Source organism: Mobula birostris, chromosome 5 (assembly GCF_030028105.1).
Source record: "Mobula birostris isolate sMobBir1 chromosome 5, sMobBir1.hap1, whole genome shotgun sequence".
Taxonomy (NCBI): Eukaryota; Metazoa; Chordata; class Chondrichthyes; order Myliobatiformes; family Myliobatidae; genus Mobula; species Mobula birostris.
In genome coordinates, this window is record NC_092374.1 from 26,558,418 (window position 1) to 26,575,680 (window position 17,263).

The following is a 17,263-nucleotide window of genomic DNA, read 5'->3' on the forward strand; positions in this document are numbered from 1 at the left end:
GACTTCGAGGCAAATGGTCCTGGGTTTGAATCTGGCCGGTTCCTTGCACACTTTCCATCCACAGTGGGTTGAGCATCGAGCAAGCAACTCGGCCTCGTGAGAAACAGGCAATTGCTAAAGAAAGAGCAACATTGCCACCCCGTGAGCCACAACGCATGGCAAGGAACAAAAAAACAAAAACAATCTGCCTATCTAAGAATTTCTTAAATGCCCCTAATGTACTTTCCTCTACCACCACACTTGGCAGGGCATTCCATGTACTCACTACCACTGACATCCACATTATACTTTCCTCCAATCACCTGTAAATTATGCTCCCATGTATTTGCATTTTTGCCCTGGGAACAAGTGTCTGGCTATCCACTCAATCATCGTTTAATCTTGGCATTCAGAGAAAGAGGTACAATTCCATACAAGTAGGCCGTATTTCAGTGACAAGCTGAGGAAAAGATGGCTGTCTTTCCTATTTCAGATGTTATAGATCCGGAATGTTAAGCATCACATTCATCAACAGCGTAAGTGAGATTAGACACCCAGCAAAATCAGAACTCTCCCAAAGAAATTATGACTCTGTAGAAAAACAGTCGAAGTGTTGATGTGTGGATCTTATTTGTTCTTGTATTGTCATTTGCTGCCTATGGGCTACCCCACAGGTGTTGATGTTGGGTCACCCTTTGAAGCAATTGCCTGCTCACCAGAGTGACTTACTGGATAACTTTAAGGGTTAACAAGATTGTGCGCAAAGGCATCTGATCTGACCACAAAACCCTACAAAGGATTGCCAGGACTGCTGAGAGGATCATTCGGGTCTCTCTACCACCCATTAGAGATATTCATTAAGAGCATTGCATAGAGCCCTTGGGGTTGTCAATGATCCCTCCCGTCCGTCCAACAAACTCTTTGACCTCCTAACATCAAGCAGAAGATACCACAGCATTAGGGCAAGGACTATTAGGATGGAAAACAGCTTCTTCCCCCAGGTCATCAGACTACTAACTCCCTGCCACCACCTAGGGCTCATCATGTATGAAGCACCAGTAGTGTATACTGTTCAATTTTTGATTTGTTTTATAAATACACCTTATTATTTATTAACACCTCAGTCCAGAGGAATGTTGCTCCATTTGGTGGCATACATACATATGGTTGAATGGTAATAAACTTGAATGACTCACATCCAAACCTGATCTGCAACAACTTCTATGAATTACATTAGTAGTCTGGTTGATAACTTCAATATTGCAACAACTTCAGCAGTTTTATAGCAATTTTTTTCCAATGCTAATCCACAATCCATCAAAAGTAAGTTTGATTATACAACGGGATTTGACATTCCCCTTTGGCGTTGGTAGCCTAGTACATTATTGCATTGTGTTTTCTTATCTACAAGTCCACTGCCTATGTCCGTAGACGTCTTTAATGGAAGGGTAGGAAACTGGAGGAAAAACGGTCATCTTCAGACATTCAACTTGAAGAATGATAAGGATATCAATCAGCAGAGGCCCTGTGTCTTCCATTCTGAAATTATTTTCTTTCTTTCAAGGAAAATTTGGATTCCCTCATCAAGAAAACAATACCATCGATTCAGGTGAGGTGGACCTGGGACGGCGAACCGTACAGGAGGTGCCTCCGGGGGTCTTCTGGAGAGCCCAGCTCTTTATTGACCAGCCCCTGTTCCTGAAGTTCAACATATCTCTTCCTAAAGATGCATTGATTGGTGTGTACGGCAGAAAGGGACTGCCTCCCTCACACACTCAGGTATGGCTTGTAACAAATTAATGCATATCACTGTGATTCCATCTGCTTTAGCTTTCCCCATCAATTGAACAATGGCATTTTATTGCAGACTGAATCAACTAGTTCACATATTCGTTCCTGTCTTCAGTTGTTTCCCAGGAATTTCCTCAATAAAGTTCTGAAACTTATTCTGGGGTCATTGATGTCAGCAGTATGTACGTCCGAAAAGTATTGCAAAATATAAATTAACTTGCCATCATTTTCCATTTTTATTTGCTTGATTTCCATTCCTTCCATCCTCTTGTTTTAGCTCCAATACAACTCATGCTGCTGTTTCTGAAGCCTGAAAGAAGTGCTGCACAAACATAAGATACAGAAGAATCCAATTCTGCTCTTCATGTTGTTGCCAGTACTCCTCCAATCTAATCCATCCCAAAGGCCTGTTCTCCCCTCCTCCAACATTTGTCCAATTTTCTCTCTAAAGACATTAAAGCTCTCCCTCAACCATGACTTTTCCCAACCAGTGGAAAAGTTCTTTCCCAATTCACTCAGTCAAACTATAACATAATAGATATTTTAATATCTATTAAAAATATTCAATTAACCTTCTCTGCTCCATTGAATGTATTGCCAGTGGCTCATTCATCTCTTAATACGATAGTCTCCTATCCCTGTGGTATCCTGGAGACCCCCGTGAGGTTCACTGCTCAGCTCTGTAACATGCATACACTATCTGGTCCCTGTCGTTCTGCTTACATCCACCTCTCCCTACTGATTTTTTTTAAGATCTAGCACACCTGGGGAAGTGTACTGGTGCAGATGAGAGAGTTGCAGACACAGTTTAACTCTGACACCCATTGCGATCTGTGTGTAGGTCACACATACCTTACACTGATAGGTGACCCCTCATCCCAAAGTGTGCACGTCGGTAGATTAATTGTAGTGTATTGGTAGAAGCTGCAGGGCAGTTTGGGAGTTATGGAGCAATATAGCACGGATGCCGGTCTTCACCCTGTTGGGTCCATGTCAATCAGAGTGCTGGCACAACAAGTCCCAATTCCCTGCTTTATGCCCCACTGCTCCATGTACCTATCCAAGTGCTTCTTAAACAATAGTCTATTACCCATCTCAACCATTCATCCTGCAGTATCTTCCATATACTCACCATCTTCTTTGTGGAAAATGTTGCCCATCAGCTCCCTTTTAAGCATATCTATTTATTGAGATACAGCATGGAATGGGCCTTTCCGGCCCTTCGAGCTGTGCCACAGAGCAACCCCCAGATTTAATCCTAGCCTAATCATAGGACAACTTACAGTGAGTATTTAACCTACCGACCAGAACGTCTTTGGACTGTGGGGGGGAAACTGGAGAACCCAGACGGAACCCACGCAGTCACGGGGAGAACATACAATGTTTCTCCTTTAACCCTAAATCTATACCCCCTAGTTTTGGACTCCACCACCTAGGGGAAAAGACTGTTGCCATCCACTTTATCTCTGCCTCTCATAGTTCTGAGCATTTCTGTTAGGTCACCCCCATTCTCCTGTGTACTAAGGAATAAACATCTAGCCTGGCCAGCTACCCCCCAATAACTCCGGCCCTCCAGTTGTGACATTTTTCTGAACTTTTTCCCGTTTAACCACATCTCTCCTATAATAGAGTGACCATAACTGTACAAGTCCCGCCTCAGTACTGACTGATATAATGACCCAATTCTGTGCCACAAATGAAGAAGGCTAGCATGCTAAATGCCCTTTTCACCACCTGGACTATGTGTGACACCACTTTCAACAATGCACTTGTGCTCCTAGGTCCCTCTGTTCCATGATACCCCCTCATGCCCTATCTGTCATAGTTTAAGTTCTACACTGGTTTGACTTCATGAAATGCAGTCGACGGGAATGTGGGAGAATAAATGGGATTATGTAAATGGGTGGTTGATGATCAGCACAGACTCAATGGGCTGAACGACCTGATTCCATGCTGACCCTATGACAATGGTGTTCCAGAACAAGCAACAACAAATAGGAATCATGCTTGACAGCTGGTCCCTGCAGCCTCACCTCCGTCATCATTAGCAATCGAGCTACCTCACTGCTTTCAATCCCACAATATTTCCTCCACCAGCCCCTTCATTCCCAATTTGAAAAGCTTTTGCAACCCAAACCGACTCCACTTGCCGTCAAGACGCTTGCGGAGAGAGTGTTTGTACTTTAATTAGAGGATGATGTTTTGTCGGTTGTGTGAATTTACTTCCCCATTTTGTGTATTAATGCACTGTGAAATGCCAGCACATGGAGCTTTCAGAAGATCACTTCTCAGTTTGTTTTCAAGCCGTCACTCACTGACATTGAAAGGAAGCCCGTGCTTGATTCCTTTCTCATCGGTATTCATGATGGCTTTGTTTGGAGACATTTGCTTTGCATTCCCACAATTATATTTGCAGTTCTTTAAAAAAAACTGACCAGTCTGAGTTGATTGAAATTCTCCAGCTTGTTCAGTGTATTATTGTGCAGTCTCTTTAAAACCCTAGCAGTGAATTTCTGCAGAGTATTTGTTTCGTAGATAACAAACCCTTGAGAACTGCCAGAGTGACTCTGCATCACCTCGGTGCAGTAATAAAAGATCATTTCCGTGGCTTCTCAGATCGGTCTGATAAGAAGCTACTCAACTTTATTCTCGTTTTATTTATCAGTATTACAGTCAGTTCCTAAAACATACATAATGAATTCAACAAGCTTTCAAGCTAGCGCCAGAATCATACAGAGCAGAACATCGTTATTTTAGATTCAGGGTGTACTTAGACCTGGAGCTCCTGGGTAAATGTATGCTAAAATAGGTACTGAGGAACTGAAAACAGGTTACCAGGTGGGAACAAAGTGTGAACAACGACAGGTCATTAAATCACTATCTCTCCTGGGAACATGTCTGACCTGCTGAATGTCAACAATATTATCTGTTCTTCCTTCAGATTTCCAGCATTTTTATTGTTTTGCTCTTGGAAATGCTGGTGTCACTTGAATAATGTTGGCATTATGCCTTTGCCTCCAACCTTGGGACCTTCATTTCACAGTCCTTTCAGACACTGAGACGTTTCTCCCAGTAGCAACAAATCCAGGTTCTCCATTCAGATGGCTGCCTGATTGCGGGACTCCTCTCCAAACCCAGTCAAGTTCTCATGAGCCCCTCAGCTACGTGGGGTACTTCGCCATGTATTCAACCTGAGCCTGAGGCTCCGGAGGGTTCCTGTACTGTGGAAGACGTCCTGCCTCGTCCCTGTGCCGCAGACGCCGCGCCCCAGTGGTCTCAATGACTACAGACCAGTGGCATTGACCTCCCACATCATGAAGACCCTGGACAGACTTGTTCTGGAGCCGCTCCAGCCTATGGTCAGGCCACCCTTAGATCCCCTCCAGTTCACCTACCAGCCCCGACTAGGAGTTGAGGATGCCATTGTCTACCTGCTGAACCGTGTCTACATCCACCTGGACAAGCCAGCGAACACTGTGAGGGTCATGTTTTTTGACTTCTCCAGTGCGTTCAACACCATCCGCCCTGCTCTGCTGGGGGAGAAGCTGACAGCGATGCAGGTGGATGCTTCCCTGGTATCATGGATTCTTGATTACCTGACTGGCAGACCACAGTACGTGTGCCTGCAACACTGTGTGTCCGACAGAGTGATCAGCAGCACTGGGGCTCCACAGGGGATTGTCGTGTCTCCCTTTCTCTTCACCATTTACACCTCAGACTTCAACTACTGCACGGAGTCTTGTCATCTTCAGAAGTTTTCTGATGACTCTGCCATAGTTGGATGCATCAGCAAGGGAGATGAGGCTGAGTACAGGGCTACGGTAGGAAACTTTGTCACATGGTGTGAGCAGAATTATCTGCAGCTTAACATGAAAAAGACTAAGGAGCTGGTGGTAGACCTGAGGAGAGCTAAGGTACCGGTGATCCCTGTTTCCATCCAGGGGGTCAGTGTGAACATGGTGGAGGATTACAAATACCTGGGGATACGAATTGACAATAAACTGGACTGGTCTAAGAACACTGAGGCTGTCTACAAGAAGGGTCAGAGCCGCCTCTATTTCCTGAGGAGACTGAGGTCCTTTAACATCTGCCGGACGATGCTGAGGATGTTCTACGAGTTTGTGGTGGCCAGTGCGATCATGTTTGCTGTTGTGTGCTGGGGCAGCAGACTGAGGGTAGCAGACACCAATGGAATCAACAAACTCATTCATAAGGCCAGTGATGTTGTGGGGATGGAACTGGACTCTCTCATGGTGGTGTCTGAAAAGAGTGTGCTGTCTTAAGTTGCATGCCATCTTGGTCATTGTCTCCCATCCACTACATAATGTACTGGTTAGGCACAGGAGTACATTCAGCCAGAGGCTCATTCCACCGAGATGCAGCACAGAGCATCATAGGAAGTCATTCCTGCCTGTGGCCATCAAACTTTTCAACTCCTCCCTTGGAGGGTCAGACACCCTGAGCCAATAGGCTGGTCCTGGACTTAGTTCATAATTTAATGGTGTAATTTACATATTACTATTTAACTATTTGTGGTTCTATTACTATTTATTATTTATGGAGCAACTGTAATGAAAATCAATTTCCCCCGGGATCAATAAAGTATGACTATGAGGTCGAATCCCATACTGGGAAACAAAGGACACAGGTACTTCATAGTTACTGTCCTTGCATAACCCATTGAAATCTCGAATACATCCATTCCAAATCAGCAAAGCAGTACATATTAGCCTGAAGCCCCAACCCTAACACTATCTTGCAAACTGTCGTTCAGGTATTGTCAATACAGGAGAAGAAACTTTTACAGTATTGCTTTTTCACCAATATCTACCATCCACATGTATAAAACTTCAATGTTCCATTCTCACCAGTCCCTTCAAACATAGGTAGTCTGCTCCAGCTCCAACAATTGCCCAGTTTAAAGAGCGTTACCCTAGGGAAGCTAAATGTGAGATGCCTACCCCTAATCTGAAGCCAAATGCAGCCCTCAAATTTTCGATTGCCTTACTTAATTCAGTCAGGAAGCGAGAGCACATCAATCACATGCCATTTTCTTGTCATCTGAGATTGCTTTAAGCTTTGTTAAATAAATTAGGTCAATCTAGCTGGTAATGAAGGCTGATACAAGGAAGATCAATAGCTGCCTGAAACTACTACAAACCACTTTCTGAAAATGTTGGTTTGAAAATAACTTGCAGATCAATATTTCTCTTTGTTCAGAGTAAAAGGAGCAACACAAACTATCGAGAACTTACCTAAATTCTTAATGAGAATCCATGTTGACCACTTGTACCACATGATATGATTTTATCTGCTTTTATCCCAGCTAGTTCAATACATTCTTCAATGATATAAAGGTCACACTTGCAGTCTGTTCTTGCATGCTTTTTATTTGTTCAAGCTGCTGGTCCATCACAGTCACCTAATAAAGTATAGCCTATCTGTGTTCTCAAATCCTTAACTTGCCCTGTTGAAGTCAGCACACATGTACAATTTGAATTTATTCTGCAATGCCAAAATTCATTGCAAATTTTCTTGCTCTCCAATACTCTCTGCTTTCCTGAAAGTGCAGATCTCAGCTGGGTTATAAATAAATAGACTCCACTGCCTATATAAATAAAGTCCACTGGCCACTAACACGCACGAGCAGCCTCACTTCATATAATAAACTATTGAATATGCAACTTGTGTATTGTAACTGACCAATCGTACAATTTTATTACTAGAAGGAAGAACAGATGAAATCGGATATAATTAACTGAGCAACTATAGTCCAGTTTGACTAGCAACAGTTAAAACGAACTCTTAGAAACAATAATTGGGGAGGCATGCAGAGAAATTAAGCTCTGAAAGTAAGGGCATCCAAAGTTCACTTTATTGCCTTTGGTTCAATGAATTTCAGGTGCATAGGAAAAAGCACTCATGGTGTAAAATAGTACGCTAGCAGGGCATGAAGTTCCAGGTGAAAGCAAGTAAGAATTTTGAAATGCATCAATTAATTAGAGAAGACTGTACAAGCTGAAGCTTATTTCTCCAGAAGTGAGAAGGATGCTAGATGATCAAACAGATGTTTTCTTTTAAGTTTATGCAAGGGATTTGCTGATTAGAGTAAGTTTCCTGGTATTGGAAGCCCTGAACTTTGGAGATGGTCAGGAAAGCATCCAGTAAGTTAATCAGGAGAAACCTGACCTTGAAAGTGGGTCTAACCAAGGAACCTAATACTGCACGTTAGTAAGGTATGTTGCATAACTGCCCTTACAAGCTATACAAGACAGAAAGGAAAAGAAGAATATGATTATGTGGTCAGATGGGCTGTTATACTTTATACTTTATTGTCGCCAAACAATTGATACTAGAATGTACAATCATTACAAATATTAAATATTAAAAATAGTAAAAAGAATAAATACTAAAATTTAAATTATGAATCATAAATAGAAAATAGAAAAATGGAAAGTAAGGTAGTGCAAAAAATGAGAGGCAGGTCCGGATATTTGGAGGGTACGGCCCAGATCCGGGAGCACGTTAGCTGGAGGGGGACATGTGTGTAGCTGAGACCATTTGGCCCCAATAGTCTGTGCAGTAAGTTCTGTGCAATCAATGTGAGCTAGCTTGACTCTACTAAACAAGCACAGTTTGATTAAGGGCCTCTACTCCTATGTCTTAAGGTCTTCTAAAATCAAGGAAGCTTTCTGAAAGCCTCAGCTACTGGATCAAAGTAAGGAATAAAATGCTGAGCACTTGAATTTGTTTTAAATGTTCTGTAAAGTAACTTGTAATACATTGGAAGTTTTCAGTATGATGGTATTAAAAGATACATAGAACAAGTGCAAAATTGATAGGTGGGTGAAAATCTGTTTTCAGATAAACATGTGTTACTTAGAAAATAGTATCTCCAACAGTAGGAATCCCAACCAATCCTGTATCTGAAGGGAGAGCTGTATATCCTATATTACAGATGTCTGTGTTCTTATAAATTCAATACATGGGGCTAGAGTGGGGATCACCTGGACAGTAGCAAGTCAATTGAATCTACAAACTATGATTTTAGACGAATGGTGGCTGGAGTGCTGTGGAGGTGGCAACTGAAGGCTCAGTTCAAGAATCATTCACCCCTTAGCCCACTTGTTTCCCAAATCTAAGCCTGACTTCTGAGGAAGAACTTGGCTGGCACTCTGCAGTTTCAACGAGCCATTTTAGAGATATAATGCACCGGATGATTCTCTGAACTTTGCCTCATTCTGCTGCTCAGATTTCACTGTTTTTATAAAAACATTGTATGTATATGGATTTGCTGGACTCCCAGATAAAGTTAATGCCGTGAAAGACTTTTTTATGGGTGGAAGGAGAGGAACCATGGCCAACTTCCTGTTTTAGTATGATATTAAATGGCGGGGCCAGCTTGGGGAAAACTGAATGGCCTGCTTTACGCTTCTATTTTCTAACATTATTACATTCCATAAGAGAGTAGGATACATTTGCTCTCTGGTATTGAAGTGTGAACAGCTAGCATTTGGGGGAAAATAAACTCACTTTACTTTCATTTATTTTTTCCTAAATGATAACCTTGAAGTTTAATAACCTGATTTCAGGATTGGGTACTGGCAGATTCTGTATTTACTCTTCCATCTTTTTCTTCTGCGCTCTCATTTCATGCAACGTTCACGGTCCGTTGGACCTGAGTTATTCCTAGCTTCTGGTCTACCACAGGGTTTATTATGGCCCTGTCATTTATGGTTTGAGTACATGTTGGCAACCTTTCCCAAAGCTGGTCAATCATCCATTCTATTCTTTTGATAAAGACTTAGTGTTGACCACAATGAACATGGTTTTGACATTTATGGTGGCAGTAAGTTTGAAGGTTTGATTAACAGTAGAAAGGTAAAGATTTCAAGAAAGCAAATGTCTGACATTTCAGTGAGGTGACTGGATTACCTAGGAGACTTCTTCCATTCTACTGCTCTTTCTTTGGTGGTCAGCAGCAGAAAACTTAGAAAAGCAGAGGGAAGTGTCAATCACATCATTTCTCCAGGGCTTGTAGCCATCCTCCTGATGACACCACAACTGAAGATCGGGAATATCTGGGACCAAGTGTGCCCCAGGTAAGATTGTAAAGCATCATTGGTAGGGGAGTCAGCATTGAATGGTTCAGCTATAATAGGCTTTCAATGCGAAATGAGGGAGAAGAGAAGTTCAGAACATTTCTTTCCATAGTAGGTCACTGGCACATGGAATACCTTACCTCTGTGCAATGAGTCAGAAATCATTGCATCTTTGAGAGACTGAATAAACTGGGATTTTATGTCCCTAGGACATGGGAACCTGAGGGGTGACCTTATAGAGGTATACAGAATTATGAGGGGTAAAACAAAGGGTATAATTTTAATTTGAGAAGGGAAATATATAAATGGAACACACAGAGGATGGTGGGTATGTGAAACAAGCTGCCCAAGGAAGTGATGGGTGCATGTAAAATTACCACAGTTATAAGCGATTTTGTCAGGTACTGTATATGGATAGAAATGGTTGGGTAGGCACCTTGGTCAGCATAGAAAATTTGAGCCAAAGTGCCTATATCCATGCTACTTTACTCTACGACTCAAAAAAGATGACAAGTCTGTGGGGAGAGTCTGATATTTGTTCAGTCATAGTGGGCCAAATGCCTACCGTCTGGTTTGCAACTAACAAAAGTAATTCCATGACAAAGACTCTCGTCCTGATATCAGGAATGCCATTGAAAGATAAAGCATTGACCCAAGTATTTTTTCAATGACAAGTACCATATTTTACACACAATGATAATAACCAATACACCCGAGCCAAATTAAAACCAAGACCCTTATCACTTCACAAACACAAGAAATTCTGCAGATGCTAGAAATTCAAAGCAGCATGTGCAAAATGCTGGAGAAACTCAGCAGTATCCATGGAAATGAATGAGCAGATGACATTTCAGGCTGAAACCCTTTTCCTGGACCTTATCACCTCACAATTTGAAGTCTATCTGTGGATCAACAACTATAGTCTATAAAGAGGAGTAAGCAGGCACTTATTAGTGAGAAGCCTACAATGGGCCACATTGACAAGTTTCTGTTGAGGTTAGTAGCGAGCAGTTAGCAAACTTTGTGTAGTATTCCTCAAGTCTCTGGTTGTGTGTAGTACTGCCCCCTTTGTGTATGTTTAGTGGAAGTGCTTTAACCACTGAGTAGTCATGCAGTTCCAATTATATGTTACTGGGTGAAAGCAATGTTGTTCACATTCTGATTTATTCATGCTTTTGTAGTTGTTATTGTCTGAGTCTAAACAGATATCCACTGGCAATTCACAATGGAAATTCACAATTCACTCATATTAGCATTAGGGCAGGTATTGAATCTTAATATGATAATTTGGGGTCCTGTTCTTCTGTGTATCTACTGTAATCTCTGAAGGGGCTGAAATTTGAAATAAAAACATAATGTTGCCGCTCAGGCAGGGCGAAACAAAGCAATTCCCTCTCTCAGACACACGATGCCCTCCATTAGCTTTTAATTACGACAAGTTAATTGCTTGCTCAATTTATGGACATCATCTGTACTGTCTACATATCACAGCCAGCGGAACTGAAGGTAAGGGTGCAAGTACAATTAGTCTTTCTTATTCTATCATGTGCTTAACACCAATGACACAGAGGATCAAAGAAATTTAAGGCACAGAAGATGACCAAAAAGCCTGTTGGGTCCCTGCTGATATTCTCAAATCCCTGTTCTCGGTCTTTTGACTTGCATTTCATAGCTCTTCCAGGTACCTTACAGAAATGATGCGATTTTTTACCTCCACCCCCTTTTCAGGTAGATTGGTTCTAGGTCATCACTTCTTCCTGGGCAAAATACACAATTTCCCCAATCTCCCTGGAATCCCTTTATAGAACAGAGAACAGTAGAGCACAGGAACAGGCCCTTTGGCCCTCAGTCTTGTGCCAAACCGGCTACGAGGGGTGATTGATACCTCCTACACTTACACATTTAGTCCAGCGGTCATGGAACATATGGATCTTGGACCTCCAGAAAGTGCCCACAGCAGCGGTGATTGATAAGTTCGTGGCCTAAAGTAGAAGGAGATGAGTTATACAGCTCTCGTTACAGGCACATGCAGTTCAACTTTTTGAGTGATTATGCAGAAAATAACTCATCGCCTTCTACCTTAAGCCACAAACTTATCAATCACCCCTGATGAGCTATTAACCTTAAACTTTTCTGCATAATCACTCAAAGAGTTGAACTGCATGTGCATGTAATGAGAGCTGTATAATTCATTTCCTTCTACCTTAGGCCACAAACTTATCAATCACCCCTGCTGTGGGCACTTTCTGGAGGTCCAAGATCCGTATGCTCCACGACCACTGGACTAAGTGTGTAAATGTAAGAGGGTTCAATGTTGAAAAATAAATGTGCTAGGTTTTCTAAAATTGACTGCTTCTACCTTAGGCCATGAACTTATCAATCACCCCTTATAAAAAGCAAACTAAAAATATTCAAACACTAGTCCCTCCTTCCTACACCATGTCCCTATCCCTCCATCTTCCTTACATCCATGTGCCTATCCAAACCTCGCTTAAAAGCCTCCAGTGTATTTGTCTCTACTACATACTAGGAAGCACATTCTAGGCATCCACGATCTCACTTGACCCTCACATCCCCTTTGAACCTACCCCCTCTCACCTTCAATGCATGCCCTCTGGCATTAGATATTTCATCCCTGGGAAACAAATACTGTCTATCCACTCTAGCTATGCCTCTCAGAATCTTGTACACTTCTGACAGATCTCCCCTCAGCCTCCAGCACTCCAGAAAAGCAACCCAAGTTTATCCAGCCTCTCATGATAGCACATGCACTCTAAAACAGGCAGCATCCTATTAAACCTTTCCTGCACCATCTCCAAAGCCTCAACATCCTTCCCATAGCGGGGTGACCAGAACTATATGCAATATTCCAGATGTGGCCTAACCAGAGTTTTCTAAAGTTGCAACATCACCTCTTGCCCTTTGAACTCAGAGCCTCAACTAATAAAAGCAAGCATTCCATTATCCTTCTTAACTACCTTATTGACCTGTGTAGCCACTTTCAAGAAGCTATGAACTTGGATCCCAAGGTATCTCTGCTCAGCAACACTGTAAGGATCTTGCCGTTAACGATGTATTGTCTCCTTGCATTTCCCTACCAAAATGCAACACTTCACATTTATCTGGGTTAAACTTCATCTGCCATTTCTCTGCCCATATGTGCAATTGATCTATATCGTACTGTATTCTTTGCCAGTTTTCTACACTATCCACAACTCCACCAATCTTGGTATCATCTGCAAACTTACTAAACCACCCATCTGCATTTTCATCCAGGTTATTTATATACATCACGAACAACAGAGGTCCCAGCACAGATTCCTGCAGAACACCAATTACAGAGCTTGAACAAGTCCCTTCAACCACTACCCGCTGTCTTCTATGTGCAAGCCAGTTCTGAATCCAAACAGCTAATTCGCTACGGATCCCATGCGTCTTAATCTTCTAAATTAGCCTCCAATGAAGGACTTTGCAAGCACCTTACTAAAATCCATGTAGACAACATCTACTGCCCTAACCTCATCAATCTCTCTCACCACCTTGTCAAAAAACTCAATCAAGTTGGTAAGGCATGACCTGCCATGCACAAAACCATGCCGGCTCTCCCTAATTAGGCCATGGGTTTCCAAATGCTCATCTATCCTATCCCTAACAAATTTCTCCAGCAATTTTGCTACTACAGATGTTAGACTCACCGGTCTACAGTTCCCAGGATTTTTCCTTGTTCCCTTCTTAAATCGAAGTGCAACATTAGCCACTTGTCAGTTGACCAGGACTTCGCCTGCAGCTAGAGGACATGAAGATACTGCTTAAGGGCCCAGTAATCTCATCTCTTGCCTTTTTCAATAACCTGGGGCTAAACCCTATCAGGCCCTGGACACTTAACTACCTTAATGCTCATTAGGAGGCTCAGCACCTCCTCCTCCTTGACCTCTTACTGTCTTAACCTATTTATGCACACAACACTGATCTCCTAGTCCTCCATATCCTTTTTCTTGATAAATACTGAAGCAAAGTATTAAGTACCTCATGCATATTCTCTGCATCCAATCAAATGCTCCCCCCTTTATCATTGAGTGGTTCCACCCCCTCTCTAGTTATCCTCTTGTTCTTTATTATATATGTATAGATTGCTTGGGATTCACCTTAATCCTACCTGCCAAGGACTTTTCATGGCCCCTCCTGACTTTCTTAATTTCCTTCTTTAGTTCTTCCCTGGCTTCTTTATACTCCTCGTGTGCTTTGTTTGCTCCCAACCCCGAAAGCTTTACATACTTTTACCTTTTCCTCCTGACTAAATTCATCACCTCTGAACATCCAAGGTTCTCTTATCTTTCCATCCCCTTCATTCCCTCCAACATGAACATACCCTTTCTGTACTCTGTGCAATTGATCCTTAAACAACCTGGTCTTGCCAGAAAAAAAGGTGATTCCACTTAATACTTCTTAGTTCCTGCCTAATGCCCTCGTAATTTGCCCTACTCCAATTAAAAACTCTCCCACAAGATAAGGCACAATAAGATAAAACTACATTTATCCTGAAGGAAGTTATTGTTGCAAAGTTGCTCAGTCAGAAGCTTATAATTTAAAATGTAAGCATTGAGGTACAAAAAAAATGTGCATTAAAAAGTAATAGTGCAAAATACAGGTGTGCTATGAAACCATATATCTATATACTTAAGGAGAAGGAGTTGTAGAGTCTTGTAGCCACAGGGAGAAAGGACCTCCGGTGGGGTTCAGTGGTGCACCTCGGTGGAATCAGTCTGTTATGAAAGGTGCTCCTCTGTTTGTCCTGTCTCTCATGGAAGGGGTGAGAGGGATATGCACCTCAGCTTCTGCAGCATCGTCCTCTCAGACACAATCACCAGGGAATCCAGTTCCACTTCCAGACCAGATCCAGCCTTCTTGACAAGCCTATCGATCTTCCTGGCAGCAGCAGCTCTCACCCTGCTGCCCCAGCAGACTACAGTGCAGAATCGAATGCTGGCCACCACTGAGTCGTAGATCATCTGCAGCACAGTACTGCAGACCTTGAATGACCAGAACCTCCTCAGGAAGTACAGTCAGCTCTATCCCTTCTTGCACAGAGCCACAGTATTTTTAGTCCAGTCCAGTTTATTGTCCAGGTGAGTTCCCAGGTATTTGTAGTCGCGGACAACTTCCACATTCGTTCCCTTGATGGAGATGGAATGCAGGGCATTTCACCTTCCTGAAGTCCACCACCAGCTCCTTTGTCTTAGTGGTGTAGAGCTGCTGGTGATCCAGCCCACACCACTCAACAAAATTGGCCACCACTCTTCTGTGCTCAGCCTTTTGACCCCGGCTGTTACAGCCCACAACCGCTGAATCATCCAAAAACTCTGCAGGTGGCAGGACCCCCAGTTGTATATGAAATCCGAGGTGTAGACAGTGAACAGGAAGGGGACAAGACAGTACTGCCTCTGTACTGCTAACCACAGTGTCACAGCTCTGCAAGTGAGCTTACTCTCTAGCAAAGCAGGCTGTTTGGTGTTAAAAGCACTGGAGAAATCCAAGAACGTGATTCTCACAGTGCTGCCTGGCTCATCTAGATGGGTGTAAGCCCATTGAAGCTGGAAGATAATGGCATCCTCGACTGCAATATGTGGTTGGTAAGCAATCCAGTAGTGGATTTACGATGGTCTGAAAGTGTGTCAGGACCAGTCTTTCTAATGATTTCATAACATAACATGCGAGGCCAGTGCCACTGGTCTGTAGTCACTGGGCGTGGTGGGGTATGTCTTCTTGGGTACTGGAACCAGGCAGGAATGTTTTCCACAGCACAAGGACCCTCTCCAGCCTCAGGCTCAGACTAAAGATGAATTGAAGGACTTCACCCAGCTGAGTAGCGCACACACCTCAGTACCCTTGGGCTGATGCGGTCCAGGCCCATGGCCTTGCCTGGGTGAAGTCTGCTCAACTCTCCCCTTACCTGCTCAGTAGTGACAGTCAATGTGTCTGTGGTCGTTGGCTCTCCATTGTCCTTGAAGAGAGACGGAGAGCGAGGGGTGAGAGGGGCGGAGCTGGGGGATGGATGGGTTGTAGAGGAGTAAACAGAAGCCTCCGCACCAAACCTGTTGAAAAACCAGTTTAGCTTGTTGGCTCTGTTCCGGCCCCCTTCACTCACCTGGTCTCTGTTGTTTTTGTACCCTGTGATCCATTTCATACCTCTCCACACATCCCCGCCCTCTCTTTTAACTCCTCCTCTAATTGTTCTAAAACTTCGAAAATCTGGTATATTAATCGTACATTCATGCCCCTCTCTCAGCCAAGTTTCAGTATTGACTACAATATCATAGCTGTATGTACTGACCCATGCTCTAAGTTCATTATCCTTGCCCATAATACTCCTTGCATTAAAATATGTACACTTCAAACTATCTGACCCAACATACCTGTTATTTTGATTTTGCTCTTCAATACTTTCCCTAAAATCTTTACCTTTTGGTTTGATCCTTCCCTTACTGACCTGGGGCTCTGGTTCCCAGCCCCCTACAAAACTTGTTTAAACTCTCCCGAGTAGCATCAGCAAATCTCTCGGCCAGGATGTTGGTTCCCCTCCACTTCAGATGCAACCCTTCCCCCTTGTACAGGTTCCTATTCCCCAGTAAAGGTTCCAGTGATCCAGGAACTTGAAATCCTGTCCCCTGCACTATCTCCTCAGCTACTCATTCATCCGTGCTATCGCCCTATTCCTACCTACACTAGCCCATGGCACAGGGAGTAATTTGGAGATTACTACCTTGGAGGTCCTCCTTTTCAGCCTCTCCCTGAACTCTACACATTGCGCAGGACCTCTTCCCCTTTTTTGCCTTTGTCATTGGTGCCAATATGCACCATGACCCCTAGTTGTTCCCCCTCACCCTTGAGAACATTCTGCAGCTGCTCCGAAACATCATGGACCCTAGCACCCGGGAGGCAACACACCATCCTGGTGTCTCTTTTGCGGCCACAGAATTTCTTTCTGTCCCTCTAACTATTGGGTCCCCCTATAACTAGTCCACTGCTTGATTTTACCCTTCCCTGTCAAGCCTCATAGCCGGCCACAGTGCAGGCAGGCTGGCTGCTGCTGCAGTCATCTGATGGTCATCCCCTCCAGCAGTATCCAGACGTTTACTTGTTACTGGGGGATTGGCCACAGGGGAACCCTGAAGTGACTTCTTAATCCCTTAACCGCTCCTGGTGGTCACCCATATGCCATCTGAAGCCTGTGCTCTGGGTGTGACCGCCTCTTCAAAAGTCTCATTTATATTATATTCAGCTTTCTGAACGATCCTGAGTACTTCGGACTCCAGATCCAACCCCTTGACCCAATCAGTCAGGCGCTGAAGTTGGGTGCACTTCCCACGGATATTGTCATCAGGGAAGCCGTC

General features: G+C 43.4%; 1 protein-coding gene across 11 annotated transcripts in view; it reads left to right on the forward strand.

The window, feature by feature from the left end:
* The window catches only part of LOC140197572 (teneurin-3-like), a 2,811,066-nt gene that overhangs the window by 2,609,500 nt on the left and 184,303 nt on the right, over positions 1-17,263 (forward strand). For all 11 annotated transcript variants that reach the window (XM_072257693.1, XM_072257692.1, XM_072257694.1 and 8 more), the window contains one exon: positions 1,544-1,758. In XM_072257693.1, coding sequence (XP_072113794.1) covers positions 1,544-1,758 — 215 coding nt within the window. The remainder of the gene's footprint in view (positions 1-1,543; positions 1,759-17,263) is intronic.